Source organism: Nannospalax galili, unplaced genomic scaffold, assembly GCF_000622305.1.
Source record: "Nannospalax galili isolate Female #2095 unplaced genomic scaffold, S.galili_v1.0 scaffold578, whole genome shotgun sequence".
In the NCBI taxonomy this organism is placed as follows: domain Eukaryota; kingdom Metazoa; phylum Chordata; class Mammalia; order Rodentia; family Spalacidae; genus Nannospalax; species Nannospalax galili.
In genome coordinates this window covers 6,152,249-6,165,813 of record NW_008342282.1, presented here as the reverse complement: position 1 = coordinate 6,165,813, position 13,565 = coordinate 6,152,249, and the positions used below count along the sequence as shown (strand labels likewise).

The 13,565-nt window shown below is 35.7% G+C and overlaps 1 protein-coding gene across 1 annotated transcript in view; it reads right to left on the bottom strand.

The window, feature by feature from the left end:
- The window catches only part of LOC103738192, a 127,694-nt gene extending 121,774 nt beyond the window's left edge, over positions 1 to 5,920 (bottom strand). Inside the window, 1 exon segment of the mRNA XM_029565883.1 lies at positions 5,824 to 5,920. Coding sequence (XP_029421743.1) covers positions 5,824 to 5,920 — 97 coding nt within the window.
- Between the last annotated feature and the right edge of the window lie 7,645 nt (positions 5,921 to 13,565).

Genomic DNA, 13,565 nt, shown 5'->3' with positions numbered 1-13,565 from the left:
AGAATATGGTTCCCTCTGGTATTCGTGACTAGCTGGGCATTGTTTCTCTCTTGTATTGTCTCACCCCTCTATCATGGTTTTCCAACTTAAGGTGCCCCCACTTCCCCCCCTTTCTTCCTTACTAATACCCTTGCTCCTATGATCCTACCTCTGTTGAGTTTCTTTTATTTTTATTTTTGTTTTATTTGTATGAGTCTATTGTCTGCCCATATATAAGTGCACCCATGTCATGCAATGCCTGTGGAGATCAGAAGAGGGCATTGGAGCCCCTAGAACTGGAGTTGCAGATGGTAGTTAGCCACCATGTGGGTGTTGGGAATTGAACCTAGGTCCTCTGCAAGAGTAGTCATTGCTCTTAACCCCTGAGCCATCTCTCCAGCCCAAATAGTTTCACAAATAAAATTTAATTAAGCTTTATTCACAAACAACAATTTCTGAAACTGAGAAAAATGCACATTTTAAAAGAAATGAATGCAGGTAAATTTTAATTGCAACTTCCTCATTAAAACAAGTTGCCATTGTCTGGTGTTTGAAGAGAGCATTATTCTACAGGTGACATCAAATGCCAGATGTTAGCAAAGAGGGAAGAAGAGAACTCAGTATGGCCTGAAGATTGCCTTCAAACAGGCATAGTGTTCTGTGCCTTGTGCTTTTTGTTTATTTATTTATTCATTTATTTAGTATTTTTTATATTTTATGTGTATGGCTGTTATGCCTGCATGTATGTAAGTGCACCTGTGACGTGCAGTACCTAAAGAAGTTAAAAGTCATCAGATCCCCTGGAGCTGAAGTTATAAACGGTTGTTAGCTACCATGTGGGTGCCTGGGAACTGTACCCGGGTCCTCTGTAAGAATAGCCAGTTCTCTTAATCACTGAGCCATCTCTCCAGCCCAACTTTGTGTTTTCCATACAATATCTTAACAAATGCAAATGTCTGTGGCATTTAGGTAAGAAATATTAACAAGTAAAGTAGACTTGGTACATATTCTCTATTGTTTAGCTGCAGCCAGTAGTTGTGGGAGAAGGGATCTTATATTGTTGAATACTATCATTTTCCAAGAGAGAACTAGAATCTAAATCTATGAATTTACTTTGAAATAATCTAATTATGAAGGATTGCTTCAAAATGCTAAAAACTCTGTATACATGGAGGCCAATGCAGGAAGGCATGTTGTTTGGCCCAATGGTTGTTACCTGGCAACTTTGTCCTTCTGCTTTATTATGCTCAGATATTTAACTTTTACTCTGAGAAATCTGTGAACACGATCATGAGGCACCTGCTCTTGTATAAAATACAGTGGACACAATAAAGAATTCTATATTCTATTTCCAACTGTATTTGAGGAGATTGTGGAGGAAAACAGAATGAATGGTAACAATCATATTGTCATGGCAATAAATGAAGCAGCTGTTCAAAAGGGTGGCTTATTTTTTCATTCACTGGTTGATTGATTTTTATGTGTGTACATGTACACACTTGTGCATGCCACAACTAGCATGTGGAGGACAACCTGAGGGAGTTGCTTCACTCTAGAGATCTAGCTTAGGTCATCAGGTTTGGTGGCATGTACCCTTACCCACTGAGCCATCTTTCCAGCCCCCATTTTTAACAAACTGATTAGAATAAATATTGATAATAATTTTTCATATTTATTTTCAGTGTTATGGATTTAAACACAGATATATGTGTACTTATATACACACACACATAAAATTCTTCTAGCTATATGAATACCCACACAGAGATTAAATGTTCTTTCAGAGGAAAAGGAAAAAAAGTACACTAAGGTACCTGAAGAGTCTAACTATTCCCACTTTCTCTCTTCAGCCCTGAAGGAAGGGCTTCTTGGCAGCTACTGGCAGTTTCCATGGACCTGCTTATATTTTGAGAGCTGTAATATGGATGTCATGGAAGAAGAGATGGGGAGACATATCTCTCTGAAGTCCATTTACAATAGCACACAGACATTATAACAGTTTATAGACTGACAGGCTGCCTTTCAGAACTAGACAGTATGATTGTGATTTTTTTTTGTTAAAATAACACTTCTATGCCCAGAGTAGTTTGCTTTATAGCCCTTTCAATTCCAACTTTTAGATTTTATAGAACTTTTCAATTGACTGTACTTCAATGTGTAGAACTAAGAAGAGAGAATTGAGAAAGCTAGACAGTACTATAATGATAATAGATTTTAAGAATTATGTGGGAGCTTAAAAGCTTAATGTGTCTAAATAAGTAAATATTCTATTTAACTCTCTGTTAGTCACAGTATAAGTAATAACGAATGCAAAAGTGTACACATAATAACAATGCTCAAAACCATGAAATCATTCTATAACCTTTGTTAATGCATACCTTTCTTTTTTATAGATACTTCTGTGATAATGAACAAAGTATATAGAAGGTGAACTTCATTTTGCATATATTCCCCAAAATATTGAACTGGAATTACATACTGTCTGTCGCAGTCAAGAGAATGCACCTTCTATAGGGTTTTCTTCTTTTCCTTCTCATTTTGGGGAGCTGTAGATCTTCAGTTTTCACTACGCTTTAAGGCATTAAATTTGAAATTATTTCTCAGTCAGAATTTAGGTCTCATCAAATTACTAATGAATTAATTTACTGATTTGTCAGCATAGGTCTTTCTATTGCTTCTCCATAGTACTACTCTGAGTACATTTTACAGTCATAATAATATTTTCTCTTTCTATTTAGTCATACCCTAAATGTTAATTATAATGATACATACCATGTAAAAACTCAAATATATACCACACACACACATACTACCACACACACACACACATGCACAAACACAATGTAACTTTGTAGTTGACTAGGCTGTACATTGTAAGATCATGCTGTTTAATTTTATATTCCATTTTTGTTTTAGCAGAAATATTTAATTTTTTGTGATTTTACCCAACCTTACTTTACCCAGTTTTTAGCCTTGTTGAAGTAAGTGATGTGTGGGAGATATTTTGCCTTCATTACACTATCATCTGATACACTATTTAAATATTATCAAACGGAATACACACATTAGTAAAGTTGGCAATTCTTTGTGAAGGACCAAATTCTTTACCTCTATTATAAAACAAAAGACTCTTCTGTGCTGATATGATGTCTTAAGTTATAGCAGGTGTTAGAAGAGTCATTTGGTGGAAGAAAGTCTCCTAGCTTGTCAGGTAGCACTGTAAGTAGGCATATGCCTTTGCACACAGCCACCCCGGATTTTAATTGCCTTAATGCTTTAAAAGGATTAAGTTATATGCTATACCCAAGGATAGTAGCTTGCACAGGAAGAGGTTGTTTTTGAGTGTAGTTTTGAGCAAGCTGTGCCTTGGACCAATCAACCAAGACACTTATTTGTCTTTTGAGTAACCCAAATTAAGTAGAGTTGGCTTATGCCCAGTTTTGTTAAAAACTTTTTCAATTGTCCTCAAATCATTTTGCTTCTCATCCCTGACATCATAGCACTGATTGATTCCAAGTCCTCCATACCTATAGAGTGTCAGAGCATCACAACTTTCTGCACATATTTCTTAGGGTATCTTTCTTCATTAGAACTCACATTCCTTGGCCCTTCCAACTGTTTTTTCCAGTCTGTCTCCCAATAAGCACTAAGGTAAGTTCCTACAGCAGACACAGTGAACAACAATCTTTTCTTTTTAGAAAGTCAGTCTGAGAATATGATTAGATGAGAATTAAAAATATGTAATTTAACATCTTTAATTTGTTATCTTACAATCTTTGTGAGGCTGTTTCCTTTACCCCTGTGATAGAAATGGGGTAATTTCTTCTTAAAGGAGTTGTCTCAGAGAAGCACAACTGAACATAATATAAATGGTTCTGGCCAATTTTCACCAGTTGTCCTTCACCTTCCCCATAGTCTGTACACAGATTTACTACGTTACATGCATAATTAGCATCTGCTAATTAGTGATAATTAGTGCGTACAGTGCAAGGCCATCTCACCGAAGTGCTTTCATTTAGTAGATGAGAAACCAAGACTCGGATTGTCCTTGCTTCCTGTATCTCTCTGATAGTGGCAAACTGGACCTGAATCCAGGTTGGTAGGAATTAGGTGAACTTTCTCTTGAGCAGACACAAGTTTAGATGCCCTGGATTGCTTCTGATCATACTGAGGAAATTTTATAGTGGGTTTGCATTTTAGATGTGAGAGAGCACAGAACTTTGTTATTAGAAATTTAACGTACTGTTCAATATGCTCCTAGTGTCACGCAAAGTGCCTGACTCATAAGGGACACATAAGTATGCATGAATAAATGAATTTGGTGGGTAGTACGAATCTATGCCCAATTATTATTCTTTGGTCTTTTTGAGACAGGGTCTCCCTGTAGCCCCAGCTGTCTTGGCACTCATTATATAGACCAGACTAACCTCAATCTCACAGAGATCTGCCTGCCTCTGCCTCCAAGTGCTGCTAATTATGTTTTAAATATAATATACTTTTGTGTTTCTAAATGTGTTTACTATATATTTGATTTGTTGGTAGTTAATAAAGTTTCATGTTTTTTGTTCCTTAAAAAATTTTATTTATTTATTTATTTTTATTTTATATGTATGAGTATTTTGCCTGAAGGTATATAAGTAAGCCACATGTGTAGAATGCCCATGGAGGCCAGAAGAAGTCATCGACAGATCGTTGTTAGCTACTATGTGGGTGCTGGGAACTGAGTCCTGGACCTCTGCAAGAGCAGCGAAGTGCTCTTAACTACTGAGACATCTCTTTGACCTCAAGTTCCAGTTTTGTAACAAAAAAAATTGTTGAAAATATCTCCTACAAGTTATCTCCTTTGTTATAAAATACTACGAGGGGCACCAAAATCAGCGGTTGTCAGCGCCCAGAGTCATTGGCTTATCTGTCTCCCAGAAGCAGTCTGTAGAGGTACTATCAATTTTACACTAATGGCTGCAAATCTTTTCCTATTTCTCTTTATAATACAGTGTGCTGCAACACATTTCTAAACTGATTCTAAGTAAACTGAGGAGTAGGAAGAAGTGCTCCTTAGGATCCCCAACTCCTGTTTGTATCCCTTCTGTCCCTTGTAATCCTCTTTTTCAAAATGTTCAGTAATTTTAATGCTTTCTCTAGTCTCTTGCCTTTCTTTAGCAAAAGCCTAACAACCTCATCACAGACTACTCAGAACAATACTAATGCAGAGGCAACAATGTGTTAACAGAATTAAAGATTTTGATTTTTTTCAAAAAGATTCAGGCTTTCCACCATTGGAAAAATCAGAATATTGCTGGATTTCCTCATATATGGTTTAGAGTTTTATATTTTTCAAAATTTTATTTATTTTTATTTTATGTGTCTGAATGTTTTGCCTACATGTTTATAAGTGCACACATGTCCTGCAGTGCCCGTGGAGGCCAGAAATGGGCGTCGGATTGCCTTGAACTAGAGTTATGGACAGTTGTTAGCTGCCATGTGGGTGCTTGGAACTGAACCCAGGTGGTCTGCAGGAGTGAACAGTGCTCTCAATCACTGAGCAATCTCTCTAGTCTCCAATTTTTAATTTTATATTGAGATGGCAGTCAGTCCAAAGCTTCCCTACAACAATTTGATAACATTTGCATATTTCCTCTCTCTACAAGTGTCTTCCATCTTCTTTGTTCTCAAGCCTCCTATCACCCCTCTTCCTATGCTGTAGGTGAGCTTGATACTTAGGTTATATGAAGAAGCAGCTGACTGGAAAGCTTTTTGCTTTCCTGTATCAGAATGGCCAGTTTCTTTGAATTTGTATCATGCTCTATCAAATCCTTATTTTGAGGATGATGTATATCTCTGGACCATTTCCTGCATTTATGCTCTCGGCATCAATTTCTGTCTGCAGCTTTACTTCCTCATCGACTGTCATGTTCTTCTTCAGCTTGACAGCAACAATCATGAATGATCTGTCTTCTGACTCAACACTTCTCACATCTTTTTCCCAAATTCACTCCAAGCAGTCCATTATCTCCTTCAGCTCCACTGAGAGGACTCTTGTACAGGTCACAACTGACATCCAGATTGCTAAAGCCCAGTCACTTCTTGGTTCTCATTTTATTCATACTCTGGACATAATTTGACCTAAAAAGAAACACTCCATCCGTTGCTTTCAGTCTCAGAGCCACACTGCACTGTCCTGCCCCTGCCCCGCTTCGTTTCTTTCTTTTTCAGTCAAGCTTACTGATCACCCTCTAGTCTTTGGCATTCTCAATGTTCCTTTCATGTCTTCATCAGTTCTCTTCTTATGAATCTTGTTTGCATAGCCTAACAGTCACCTTTACTAATGATTCTAAAATTTATATTTCACTTCTGAAACTATTAATTGCACAAACTCAGAAATTCAGACTGAAGCACTCAACTGTTAAGCAGATATGTCCTCTTGAATATATAATCTCAAACTGTGTTTCCACTTGAGCCCTTGATGACAGATCTCTGCATTCTCCACTTCTTTTTCCTCCAGCTCTTCCCAGTCTCCATCAGCAGCATCTCCATCCATCTAGTTCTAACCGAGTCCCTAGGTATCATCTTTGATTCTTCTCTCAACTTGCCTCATCCAGCCCATCAGCAGCTTTGCTTTACTCTATTTTCAAGAGTGTATACAACATATGTATTATATATGTTTAATATATATGTTTAAAATTCCAGATTATTTCAATAATTTTCTAAATAGTTTTCTTCTATATTCATATTCTTTCAATATTTATAAGCAGCCAGGCTGATGCTTTAAAACATAAATTAAATAATACCATCTTCCTACTTAATAATCTTTAAGGGTCTCTCATTTCATTAAAAAATTCTAAGCAATTTTTTTTTACAAATCTTAAAAATGTGATATTTAACAATATAGGCACAAAACTTTGTTTCTTTATACAACTTTAATGGGATTTGGATCAAACCAGTGGAATTTTTTTTTTAATTAGAAGAAGCATTTCATTACAACTTTAATGTACTCGAAAAGAATTTCCAGAGCAAAGATACATCTCTTTCAAAAGTGGCTTAAAAAAATTTTAGGCTCACAATTGAATTAATACAGTTATACAATATTGAACTCAGTATAAACCCTGTAAGACATAAAATTGAATGAGTTTTTAACCTTTAAAAAAGATCTCCATTTTAAAATATACTGTTTCTTACAGAAAGACTCAATTGTTTTTGCTAATAACACTTAGATGTTGGCGCATGTGTCTCTAGTCTGTACGTATCTGATTATTACTACTCATGGTTGGTTGCACTTGGATCCTTGGCACCCATGTATGGATATAAAGTCGTCGGGTAGATTTCAATGGTAATGTTTATCACCTCTACTAATTAACAAAACAATGAAAAACAATGAGATAAAAACAGCAAGAAGGCCCGAATCCAAATTTTTCCTTTAATAGTGCCAAATACCACAAGGTACAGATTGTTATACAAATGTGTACAAATCTTTAATACAAATACGACAGGACTACGTTTCAAAGGAAAACAAACACGGAAGAGCAGGTCTTCATCAGAGCTCATTAATGTATTCAATGTAGTGGGAGTATTTTTTTAATGTATACGCCTAGAATTTAATTTAATCCACAAATGAAGTATATCATCACTAGAACTTTGGATACATATTGAAGGATTCATTCCATTATTGATTTCTTGGATTTATGTTTTTCATGAATGTTTATTTGTCCTGTTGCAAAATCAGCAACAAAATTCAGACAAGTTGCCATGAGTGCTATTCTATCAACCAAGTCCTATCATATCTGATGCCTTTGTATTGGACTTTCAAAGATGCTTTTCCAACTAGGCTTTGACTCATTACTATACTTCATAGAAGAATAAAGAGAAATGTAAATAGGAAGTACTAACAGTATTTTTCTACTGCAGAATTACATCATGGTCCCATTATTTTGAGAAAACAGTTGGAAAGATACTTTTAAAAAATTTTACTAGTGTCATATTTCTCACAAAATACTTAAAAATTCTTGCTAAGCTGAATTATTTTCATTGAAAAATTGAAAGATATTCTATTACTAACAGAAGAAGAAAGAATCACAAAAGGATAATGATCACTGTTAATTTTTTTAGAGTAAATGAAATAAATTAAAATATTAAATGCTTAAATTCATGTAGAATCCTTTGTGGAGCACATTGGCTTCCATTTCCTATAGAATCAAAGAAATCAGTGTTTTCCTCATATTATTTTCCTGGCTTTAGCATAAAGTTTTTCTTATGTACTTAATTTGTGTGTGTGTGTGTGTGTGTGTGTGTGTGTGTGTGTGTGACTGTGTATATAAACATGCATGTAGAGGCTTGAGGTACAAGTTGGATGCCTTCCTCAATTACTGTTCCTCTTATTTTGTGAGACAAGATCTCTCACTGAACCTGGAACTCATCAGTTTGGCTAGGCTGAATGGCCAATGATTCAGACCTTGTGCTTCACAAGCCTTCACACCATTGTGCTAAGTTTTAAAAGAAAATTCATACAAATAAAACAAGTTATGAATAGTCCAAGTTAAAAATAAAATTTACAGAAGAATTCCAAGCTGGGTGTGGTGTTGCATGCATTCTGGATCCAGAAGCAGGCAGATCTCTGTGAGATTGAGGCCAGTCTGATCTACACAGTGAGTTCCAGGGATGGGGCTACAGGGAGACCCTGTTTTATTAAAAGAAAACCAAACAAAAACAAAAACAAAGAAATAAAAACAAAAATTCGAATATTTCCATTTACTTTTCAAAGTACACTCAAGGCATGCAATCTTGCTTTCTAATGCCATTCTTGATTTGGGATAGCATGGCATTTAATTTATTTTCTTTTGTCCTTAAGTTATAAAAATCAAGAAAAGCGTAAGAAAAACATAGGAAAATAGCTATTTTAGTAGCACCTGTGCATCACTTTAGCTTTGCATTCTAGTTGAATAGGATAACAGGAATGAAACAGTCCGAATTTGGGATATAGAGAATAACTCTTTGCGTATAGTTTGCTAAAGCCTTGAAACTAAGAATCCTTAGTGAAGATCATTTGAGGGAAACTCTGTGCTTATCAAAAGTTGTTCTTTACACCTTTGCTTCTTTCCCCTTGTGATAAATGTAAAATGTATTTATAGTTATTCTTATGCACACTTATATGCATAAAATGTTTGAATGTATTTGATTAAACTTTTTAAATAGAAATGTACAAATCTCAAATCCAACAAAACCAATTTTTCTTTTCCCCAATTATTTGATGAGTAAGTTGCTGAGGCACATGAGGAGCAGTTATATCCACCCACAGAAGAGGCCTTTGGTGTTCATTGGAGCAACAACATGCTAGGATCCTGAGTTCAGAGGACTAGGTATGAAAGAGTCGCAACACTCACAAACACGTTGAACTGCTACAATCTTATTTAACCAATAGTAGTCCAAATGTAACATAATGGATGAGGCTAATTCTGGAAGAGTAAAATGACTACACTACGGAAATCCAAAGTTTCCATAGATAAAAATGCAGATAGAAAAGAGGATTTGCTATTATTTATTATTATCAATGTCTTAAAGAACTGGAAGACCAAAAAATTATTTTAGTAAACCAAAGAAAAATGAGTTCTATATGTAGTAAAGTCTAATACATTAGATAATACCAGGAAGGAAAGGATGAACTGAAAACAAGGAACCCTTCTAGTTCCAAAGTGTTCATCATGTGTTTGAGGGTATCATCTACCCCAGCCCTCTTTTCTCATCAAAGGAAATGAGAAAGACAGCAAATGATCCAAGGAAATTCTGGACTGGGTTACTTCGTGTCACTCTCCATCATTATCAGACCCTGAAAGTACAGACTGATTTTACCTGAAGTATTTTAAGCATTTTCACTGCTTTGCTCTGTTAAATGAGGGTTCTCTTCTCTCATGTATCAGGACCTTTCATGTTCCCTCTTAATTTATTAAATAATGATTGTGGTAAAAGATACTGGGGAAGGAGAGTCTATTTTTAACATAGGTTACCTCCAAATTCAGCACTGTGAGCTATGAACTGGGGTGTAGGCCAAACAAAAATGTAGATATAATGGGAAATTTTAAGGACTTTATAGTGTAGCACAGGGATTTGCCAATATGAATGTGTTTAAGAAACTTAGCAACATGCTAAATACATATATTCAGAGTTACAATTTGGAGATGTAGTATCCTAGTATATGCATTTTTAATGCATAACCACTCCTGAGTACCACACATACCTCATGCTTTGATTCAGAAACTCCACTCAAGAAGATAAAATTGGATAGATTGAACTGAATGAAATTTATTCAGAAAAATCTTGGCAAGTTTTAAGAATTTGGGGTATAGAAACCCTGAGTAAACTTGCTATGAACCCAGTTTCACTTTATTCTGCACCATTTCATTTCCCTCTCTATCTGTTGCTTCACAGTAACTTTTACATTTTTTTTATTCTGTTTTGATGTAAGAACAGTTTCTCTTTCTTCCTGTATCAACAAGTTTCTAGGAAGAATACTCAATGACAGGTCATTTAAATTGTTATTTTCCCCCGATCAGTGCATGTTTACAGGCTGTATCCAAACTGAGTTCTAATCTCAGGTGTTAGCTCTTCAATATCCTTGCACATTGTGCTAACCATGACTTGTGACAAAAATCTAGCAAGTCAAATTAGCAGGCCAGCAGGCCAGGACTGCTGGAGTAGGAAGACAAATCATGTTGACTTTTTGATTGCTAGCTTTTCCTGTGACATTTTGTTGACATTCACTTCACAGAGTCAAAGGGTTCCTATGTTTTGAACTTAACTGCCCCGAAGAACTGAAATTACAATGCAATGAAAGTGTTTGGACTGCTCAGTGCAGAGCTCCTGCGACATCTTCATTCTTTTCCAGCAGGGGATCAAAGAGAACTGATATATAACCACACTGGAAATTTCTAGACAGTAATAAAAATATCGCATTAATAAATACCAAATCTTATTCTCTAAATAAAGCTACGTCTTGTTCATTGTAGCCTAAGAAGTGTCTGTGAGTTAATTCTACGCAGTCAAATCCTTCAGAAGAAAGTAATGTGTTCTTTAAAATGATTTAGTGGTGGGGCTGGAGAGATGGCTCAGCTGTTCAGAGTACGGACTGCTCTTGTGGAGGACCTGGGTTTATTTCCCATAATGAACATGGCTGCAAACAACCATTGGGATTTAACGCCATCTTCTAGTTTCTGTGGGCATTGCATACATGCAGTGCACTTGCATACATGCAGACAAAATTCTCATAAAATATAAATTAAAATTAAAAAATGATTTAGTGGCAATAGTATCACCTATTTGTTCAGTCAAATATTTAAAGTACTTTGAGCAATGTCACATCTCATTACTTGTTCATTATTCCTAATGCAAGTTACCTTGAAATTATTTGTTGCATCAGAACAAATACTTTACTTATGGTATTAATGTAAACAGATATAAGAGCTCCAAAGAGACTTGAACCAGAATATTTAACACAGAAATTTCAGTAATTTTAGAATCACCATATTAAAATATTTTTTATATTCACTTTATTCATTAAATAATTTTTTTTAACTTAAGCAAAATGAATGCATGTGTTTATAGATCCACACCCAAGGGCATTCGTGGAACACAAATTAGACTAGATAGGCCTTAAAATAAAGAAAAATAGTAATAGAAGATATGCAGTCAGGGGCTTGGTGGTGGGGTGGGAGTGGAGATGGGGGAGGGGATCTAAATATGATCAAAATATTATATAGCTGGGCATGGTGGTGCATGCCTTTAATCCCAGCACTTGGAAGGCAGAGGCAGGCAGATCTCTGTGAGTTTGAGGACAGCCTGGTCTACATAGAGTTCCAGGCCAGCTGGGGCTACAGGGACACCTTGTCTCACACACACACACACACACACACACACACACACACACACACACATCATAAAATTCACAAAGAATAAAAATATTTATTTTCTTAAATTTATTTTTATTTTATGTATACAAGTGTATTGCCTGCATGTATGTGAATGCACCAATGTCGTGCAATGCTGCAGAAGTCAAAAGAGGGTGTTGGATTCCTTGGAACTGGAGTTAAGGACAGTTCTTAGCCACCACATAGTGCTGGGAATTGAACCTGGGTCCTCTGTAAGAGAGTTAGTGCTCTTATCTGCTGAGCCATCTCTCCAGCCCATAAAAATATTTTTTTAAAAGCAAGAAAAAAGCACTTGTTCTTAAATGTCACATGGTTTCTTTTTCTGGTCTTATTTTACGTAATTTGGACTACATTTTGGCCCACTGTCATGAAAATGTTTGCAAATTGGGCCGACAAGATGACTCAGTGTGTAAAGGCACTTGTGCCAAGAATGATAACTTGAGTTTGAGTCCCAACACCTACATGGTGGAAGGAGAGAATTGATTCCTTTGCTGTTCATAGGTTGCCATGGCAGAGGCACACATACACACACACACACACACACACACACACACACACTCACACTCACACAAACACACACCTGGGAGGGTCAGAGTAAAACTCGCTTTCTCCCATATGGGAGAGGAACCCTTTGTTGATACTTTGGTTGAGTTGGGTCATTAGTTGGCTTCCTCAGCTAAGACCCTTCCTTAATAAATAAATAAATAAATAAAATATCAACATGTGTGCAAATTGCAGTCTGGCCAATGATGGAAGAAAACGAAATTATGGTTAGAATTAATCTCCCAGGTTAACTTGATCACTTTAGGATTGGGTTTACATTGAAGAAACAGGGTTAGCATTCTACTCCCTCTCAAACTGAGGTCTGGGCAGTCTTGTAAGCTTCCAGAACACTTGGGCAGTGTGTGTACATTTTCACAACTCAGATTACATTCAGAACTTTTCTCCTGTACTTTTAAAAAATAACTAAAAACTACCATGAAGAAGCATCTTATTTTATGCAAGAGTTGGGAATCAGATCTACCACACTCACAGTCATGTTGTATCATTGTAAAGATATTTGAAAATTTGTTCATTGAACAAATTTTCCCTGGAAGAGAAAAAGCCAAGAGTACTTTATTAGCATTTTAATTGCACTTTCATCACATGGCTACTACAAACTTCTTTTCTTGTAAGAAAAGTTTTGTGGTTTCATATAAATTTACTATATGATCAATTGCTAGTAACCAAAAGACAAACTTAAAGATAGGTAGTTGAGATCTATTTTTCAGTTTTGTTTCCAAGTAAAGAATTTAGTCTATATATTTGAATTTATAAACTTATACTAGAACTAATGAAGTTAAAACTTTGGAAGAGTAAAATGAGGTTAAAAACTAATATTTAATATATATATATATATATATATATCCATAAAAATTTGGGACATATAGAAGATCAAGTAGGTGTAGAGGTTGCATTGTAGGTCAGGGATTAGCTCCTTGATAGGTTACCTTCCCAGGTCCTCAGCCCTAAACACATGTGCACACAAATACCACTAAAAAGACTCAGTGTTTGCATATACATACATACACACATACATACATATACATGTGTGTATTTATAAATGTATGTATGTATATGTAATAATTGAAAAGGATGATATGAAATTGAGAGTGAGTTGGGGGAACATGGCGG